Source organism: Juglans regia, chromosome 7 (genome assembly GCF_001411555.2).
Source record: "Juglans regia cultivar Chandler chromosome 7, Walnut 2.0, whole genome shotgun sequence".
In the NCBI taxonomy this organism is placed as follows: Eukaryota; Viridiplantae; Streptophyta; class Magnoliopsida; order Fagales; family Juglandaceae; genus Juglans; species Juglans regia.
In genome coordinates this window covers 26,829,773-26,837,056 of record NC_049907.1, presented here as the reverse complement: position 1 = coordinate 26,837,056, position 7,284 = coordinate 26,829,773, and the positions used below count along the sequence as shown (strand labels likewise).

The window sequence follows — 7,284 nt, the reverse complement described above, 5'->3', positions numbered from 1 at the left end:
GCACGAGACACATGCACATAGCATATGCATTGGTGGTTAAATACTATGCACTTAATTGCACAATGCTTAAATCGTGACACAATACTCTGTCCACAATAAATACACACATTTACTGAGGGTGGGCATTGAATGTGCGTGCCATGCATAGTGCACAACGGGTGCACGTCGTGTGCACCCAAGACCCTCATGCCACCCAGTCGCGGGGCCCACTAACCCGCTGGCGGTTTCTCTCCAATGCTAGTGGTCCCCACCTGCAGGCCATACCCCGCATTTGAGCCATGTATGAAGGTGCAAGGTAGCATGCGCCCTGATAAGCCATGGCCCCACCTTGGCATAGCCAGGGGTTGCGCCGGTAGTCACTAAACAAACAGTCGAAGCTGTCTGTCTCCTCGTGACCACCAACATGTTATGTCCCTGCCTGAACGCCACCTCCATGCCCTGACATACGGTGGGCAACGGTGGCTTGAAGCCACTCACCCAGTGCACAGAATGTGCACTGGACTCCTCGGCCAGCTCATGGACGAGGTCTCCTCGGACTCCAATGGCCACCACTCCTCAGCCATGCTCCACGGGCAGGACTTCACAGCCACTACTCCTCGAACATGCACCACGGGCAGGACTCCACGACCACCACCCCTCGGCCATGCACCACGGGCAGGACTCCACAGCCACCACCCCTTGGCCATGCATCACGGCCAGGACTCCACAGCCATCACTCCTCGGCCATGCACCACGGGCAAGACTCCTCGGCCTGAGACCCTCCCCAACCATGCTCGTTCACTAGGCAACGAGCTTCTCATTCGCTGGCGGAGTCAACTCCTCTGCAATATGCTCCTCCTCACCCATGGATGCACCTCATCTGTGCTGGTTGTAAGAGAAAAAAAAAAAGAAATGAAAATAAAAATGAAGAGCAAGGAAGAGAAGAAATGCCAAACTGCAACAGGCAATCTCGATCAAGCAGCAGGCAAAAATAGTCACAGCGGCTAAATACTCCAGTTTGTCTCCTTCAAAACTTGTGTCAATTTTGCTTTAACTGACATGATTGATCCCTTTATGGGCTAAATACTTTTCTACTTACCTCCCCATAAGGCAAAGGGATGAGTGTAATGCCTAAGGCTGCTCTATTCTTTTCGCGAGGGAGTGCGGGTCAGCCTTCGGCTACCCAAAAACAAAATCTCCACCAACAAAATCTCTATCAACAACTTACCTCCCCGCGAGGCAAATGGATGAGTGTAATGCCTAAGGCTACTCTATCTCTCTTGCGGAGGAGTGCAGGTTAGCATTCGGCCACTCGAAGATAGAATATCCATCGATGAAATCTCCATCAGCAACTTACCTCCCCGTGAGGTAAAGGGATGAGTGTAATGCCTAAGGCTGCTATATCCCTCTCACAATGGAGTGAGGGTCAACCTTCGGGTACCCGAAGATAGAATCTCTACCAATGAAATATCCATCAACGAAATCTCCATCAGCAACTTACCCCCTCCCTCCTCCCCCATGGCGAGGCAAAGAGATGAGTGCAATGCCTAAGGCTACTCTATCCCTTTCGCGAAGGAGTGCGAGTCAGCCTTCAGCTACCTGAAGACAGAATCTCCACAACGAAATCTCCATTAGCAACTTACCTCCTTGTGAGGCAAAGGGATGAGTGTAATGCCTAAGACTACTCTATCCTTCTCGCGGAGGAGTGCAGGTTAGCCTTTGGCTACTCAAAGATGGAATCTCCACCAAAGCAATCACCATCAATAGAATCTCCACCAATGAAATCTCCTGCAACAGAACGCCAAACATATAGCACATCAGACCTTCACCGCACCCCGGCAAGACAACTCAGGTTTACGAATTTCACACTTGTGATTGGACAATATTTGCACTAAAAACTTCGACTTTTGAAGCATCCCCTACTTACCTTCCCATGAGGATCAACAAGTGGGTCCAACCACAAGGCGGCCTGGCCTACCTCATGGTAAAGTGCAGGTTCAGTCTTTTGACTAACCGACATTACTTTTAAGACAACATCTCCACTAGCGAACCCAGAGTGTTCGCACTCGTGCCATAACTGCTACTAGCGGATTACATTCGAGAACGAGCCTTCAGAGTTAACTTGCCTCTGAGCTCCACAACTGCCTGAAGTAGACCCAAAGGGTCGATGAGCTCTCTGACCACTTTGCGTGGGTTACAACAAACATAATCTAACATTAACCGCAATTCACATTGGAAAAGGAAAATTCACCAACATCATCGAAAACAAAGATGCCGAAAGAACGTACGTCTTTCGACAAGACTTAGGGTGAGTCCAGTCTTACAAGCTGCTCGATCCACTACCAATTTTATAAACGTCAACAGGCGGGAAAGGTCAGGGACCTCCCGGCCTCCTAGGTGTCTGAATAGGCAGGCAAGTCGCTTGACTGCCTAGCCAACTTTCGCATTCATTTTATGCGATCGAGCCCGTCTCTCGCCATAGCCGGGCTATGTGCTTGCACCCTACGTGCTCCATGCGGTCGAGCTACCTCCCTCTTACCTCGCCAGGACGAGCTTCGTGCTCGCGCTTCATGCAGTCGAGCCTACCTCCCGCTTATCGCTCCAAGATGGGCTTCGCACTCGCACTCCGCGCGGTCCAGCCCATCTCCACTTAATCCCACGCTCAGAAGTCTTTATTGCTTAATGCGAGAGGAATGGATGACCAAGGCCTGGAAATTATTTCTCTACGAACGAGGACGGATCGGTTCAATTGCATATTTTACCTTTGCACATTCTCAAGTTCTTCTTTGAAACAAATTACCCTTAAGAATCGTAGGCAACTTTGAGGGGGTAAAATACACCAGGTTCAAAATTTTTTTCAAGACCCAGCCCATCAAGGGGCCATCACTAGAAGACAAAATGAAAGAGAGGGAGAGGGGACAAGAAGTGACAAGGGGGTAAATGTGTCAGGAGGTAGGGAGGTGTCATGAGAAAGTAGGAAAGGGAGAAATGGTCAGACACGCAAAGCAGACATCCCTCAACCACTACTAAGGTGCACGCATGAAGAGGGTCAGACAAAAGGGATAGGGTGCCTACGACTTCTAAAACTTCTTTTCTTTGAAATGCTTGGAGGGATTTTTGGCCAAGCTTCTTCTTCGGCTTCTTCTTCAACCTCTAGATAGATAGCTCTAGTGAGAATATCTTCTCCAGCAAGTAGATTTTCAGCTCCCATTATATAGTGAGAAATGAGAGGCTACGAGAGACTGTAAACAAGCATATTATAGTGGAATCTCCCCTCCCGAAACCCTTGTGGACGTAGGCCTAGTACCAAACCACGTAAATCTGTGCGTCCATCTTTCCTTATTTTCTCTACATTTAAATATTGTTCACTGCCATGGACATACGCATAACACCGTATAGCTGCGTTGGACCACACCGGGGCCTCCGCACCTCACCAATCGAGGCCCAGCTTACCTCAGTGTGGATCTTTCTCCCCTTTCGGGTTGCGCCGTTTTTGGGCGTTAACAAGGAAGATAGTAGATACTCCTCTTTGTCTAATATGTGAACTAGATGAGGAATCAATTGGTCATTCTCTGTGAAGTTGCCCAGTAGCTAATGATGTGTGGACAAATTCAAGTCGTCCTGTACTCAAATAGTCGAGATCAAAGGAAGACTTTCTGGAGTTGTGGAAAATTTTGATAGTGAAGCTTCAATATGAGGAGTAAGAGTTGGTGGTGAAAATAATGAGAAGGATGTGGATCCGAATAAATGCTTTTATCTTTGAAAGCCAGTTTGAATGTCCAACAAAGTTAATTCAAGATACTAAAGGGCTAGAGGAATTCAAGCAAGCTCAGATCAACCAAAAGGAACAACAAAACTCATCTGGGAATGCGAGGGAATTGATTAGATTGAAAAAAAGAAGAAAGAAAAAAAATGAAGTGAAAGCAAATTGGGATGCTTCTATTGATGCTCATTCAAGGAGAGTTGGGCTTGGAGTTATTGTGAGAGATTCGGAGGGAGAGATATTGGCTTCTTTATGCGCAAGTATACTTGAAGCTCTTGCATTGAGAAGGGCTATGGAATTTTGTATAGAGCTAGGTTTTACAAGGATGGTATTCGAAGGAGATGCTCAAGCTCTTATAGAAGCAACCAATAGTGGAGAAGAGAGCTGGACTTGGCATAGACAGTTAACTGAATGATAATAGAAGATTACTAATTGGAAGACCACAATTGAGAGTCCAATTTACATACAGAGAAGCAAATGAGGTAGCTCATTATAGCTCTTTTTATAATAGTTAGCAGATATGGATCATGAAAGAGGGGCCAATCTTTTATCTTTAATTCTATAATGAATGATAAGCTTTGTAATGACTGATTTTATGAATGAAATATTTAGGTGGGGTTCCCAAAAATAAAGAAAAAACCGAGCTAGATGCTAGTTTGGCCAAATTGATTTCGAGCATTTTATCAATTATTCTTGTTTATTTACAGCCTAATCAAGATAAAAAAAATGGTGTGAAGAATTCCAAACATTTAGCCCCAAACAATCGTTATAACTTATAACAGAATACAAAGAAACAAAATTGCAAAAATAGAGCCAACAAATCTATCTAGTGTTCCTTGATCAGATGACCAAGAAATTAATTGTACTGATTAGAAGAGCAAAAGCAAAATTACAAACGTTAATCGAAAGATAGAACCATTCCCATACTTATTGAAAGATAGTCACCAAAGGGAGAAGGTAGATTGTGATGACAAGGGAGGTAAGAGGAGGAGGAGGAGAAAAAGAAACTGAAAAGAGGAAGAAAGAGAAGAGGGGGAAAATGGAACCATTCCCATACTGGAGAGAAAGCTTAGTAGGTGGAGGGATGGGGGTAGGTGGGAAACATGAAAGACAGAAGGGAAAACCCTTCTTTTTATTTATACAATTATTACTATAATTTAAACTTATTTAGATCTCCAGCTCCTGGCCAGTTCAAACCCATTTTTGAAATATTGGTAGTCTTCAATAGCCCTACTGATTTCAGCTTGTGTGTTCATCACAAAAGGACCGTACTGGGCCACAGGTTCATTAAGCGGCTGCCCTCCAATCAGCACAAACCTCAGTTTCTTTGAAGACCTGTTCCACACACTTACACCATCTCCAGGACCCAGAACCAGGAGATTGTGAGGTGCCACAGGTGATGAGTTTGAGGAGCCAAAGACCCCTTCCCCTTCAATTATGTACGCAAAGGAATTCCATGATTCTGGGATTTTCTGATGCACTTGAGCTCCGGGGTTTAATGTGAAATCCAGATACATTGTCGGAGTTCGGGTGTAAACCGAAGATCGGACTCCCATTGATTCTCCTGCTATAACTCGGACCTCGACCCCATCTTCCTCTGCCCTTTTTATCTCCTCGGTTAAAAGTTCTTGATAACTTGGTTCAGTCCTGAAAATTAAGCACTCAAATTTGTTCAGGAAACTCCCAAGTTAGTGAAGTACTCGGTAGTCAACTGTTATACAGGGCAGAGCACATTTATCAATTGCAGTTATAAAATGCCCGGGATCTTTGCAAAACTTGCGTAATTTCCAATTTAAGACTCATGAGAAACTTGCAGAATTCATACACTCTCTCACACAGAAATCAGATATCATGGAGTGATTAAAATCCTTTACACATGGGTATAAGTATTTTGAATGACTTTAGAGTACAATTTTATACATACATCTGTGGATAAGATGACAATTCATGTGGGTAATGAGCTTGCAGAAGATTTATTCATAACTGGCTGTTAATGGAAAGAGAGCTCTTACATTTTGTCTTTGGATGCTAAATTGATCCAAAGCTGGAAGCCCTTTGAAGGTCCTTCTCCTGCAGGCATTTCAGAGTGAATAATTCCTCTACCAGCCGTCATCCACTGCAAACAAAGGGAAGTGTCATAAGATAATTTGTTCTAGTTTTTCAAAAGATAATTGATTGCAAATGATATCCCTCACCTGAACATCGCCGGTTCGAATTGTTCCCTTATTTCCTGCGAAGTCTTGATGAATAAGGCCTCCCTATAATCCCAAAAAACCAAACTTAGTTTCTCAACAGTTCAGCCACAATTTTGTGCAAGTTACTGAACAGCTTTGAGAGAAGTATACCTGCAACATGTATGTGACAGTCTCAAAACCTGCAAAATAGATAGATATGAAAGATGAAAATATACGTATTCATTTGGATGATCAGCGATGAGATTCATTGGTTGGAATGCAGAACCTCTGTGCGGATGATCAGGAAATCCAGATGGAGGAGTCACTGCAACATCAAACAGTTAAAAGTAGTTACCAGCACACAACGTTAATACCTGCTGCATTAATCAAAGACAAGTCTAGAACTGAGTAAAATGAGATTGGAATCGTGCGTACGCGAAAAATCAACGAACATCAGAAAAGGGTCCAAAAACTTCAATTCGCTTCTGAGAATCAAATGTTCCCAACAAAAAAAACCCACAAAGTAATCAATAACAGATGACAAAAGCTCAGCCAACTTTGAATAGTTACTCCAAAGAATTAATGCCCAGAGGACGAAAGCTCAGCAAGAATACCTTCCAATGCATCTCCTAAAAATACCACCAGCACTCTCTTGTTGAGCTCTGGCCAAAACCTTGTTGACCACCAATCTGCGTTTGTCGAAAGAAGGAGCTTGACCTGATTCAGCCATGATATTCCGGATGTACTCAGCTTTCGGCGTTGACGGCTTTCGATTGAGCACAGTGGCAGCTTTTGGACTCAGATGCTGTACACAAACATACAGAAAATAGAGAGGTGCAAGCACGAAACAAAACAAGTTTAACAGGTTTTGAAACATAGATTGGTACAACGCGGCGATGGATATGTAGAGGAAAACACGAAAGCAGCCGAAGACTCCACTTCCAGTACTTCCAGTATGGTTGGTTGGCGGCAGACTGGTTTTTGATGGCAGAATGGTAGAGAGACCGGGTACCGCGGTCCGCTATGGTCCTTCTGGCTTCTACACGTCCCTGTTAAGTACCGGAGTCTGGGGAGTGGTTTAATTTTTTTTTAGTTTTTTTTTATTATTTTTTTATTATTTTTTTGTAAATCAATATTTTTTTTTTTTAAGTAATGGAAAAGTAAATACTGAAGCGAGTTTTAGCATTTTACCATATTTATAATTATTTTAGTCAGTTTTTTGACAAATATTAAATATTAAATATTTATTTTAGAAGATTGGAATCCTGGTTTAGCCTCGTTTGGGATCATAAATGATCTCTTCCCAAAATTTATCAAATTTCCTTTCCAAATATCACTCCAACACATACATTTTTCAAATTTTAAATT

General features: G+C 43.6%; 1 protein-coding gene across 1 annotated transcript; it reads right to left on the bottom strand.

The window, feature by feature from the left end:
• Positions 1-4,565: 4,565 nt before the first annotated feature.
• Positions 4,566-6,957, bottom strand: LOC108987350 (pirin-like protein). Its single transcript, XM_018960255.2, has 7 exons — positions 6,531-6,957; positions 6,352-6,401; positions 6,203-6,241; positions 6,088-6,116; positions 5,938-6,000; positions 5,755-5,858; positions 4,566-5,389 (listed from the first exon to the last, which is right to left on the bottom strand). Exons 1-7 carry the CDS (start codon positions 6,791-6,793, stop codon positions 4,906-4,908), a joined length of 1,032 nt encoding a protein of 343 aa, XP_018815800.1. The 5' UTR covers positions 6,794-6,957; the 3' UTR covers positions 4,566-4,905.
• Positions 6,958-7,284: the final 327 nt, after the last annotated feature.

Bases quoted from the DNA above. Each gene is read 5' to 3' on its own strand.
- LOC108987350 (XM_018960255.2), bottom strand. From the start codon at position 6,793: ATGTTTCAAAACCTGTTAAACTTGTTTTGTTTCGTGCTTGCACCTCTC. The intron at 6,117-6,202 runs GTTCTGCATTCC...TCTATTTTGCAG, and splicing joins TCCTGATCATCCGCACAGAG to GTTTTGAGACTGTCACATAC. The intron at 5,390-5,754 runs GTAAGAGCTCTC...CTTAATTTTCAG, and splicing joins TTAGCATCCAAAGACAAAAT to GACTGAACCAAGTTATCAAG.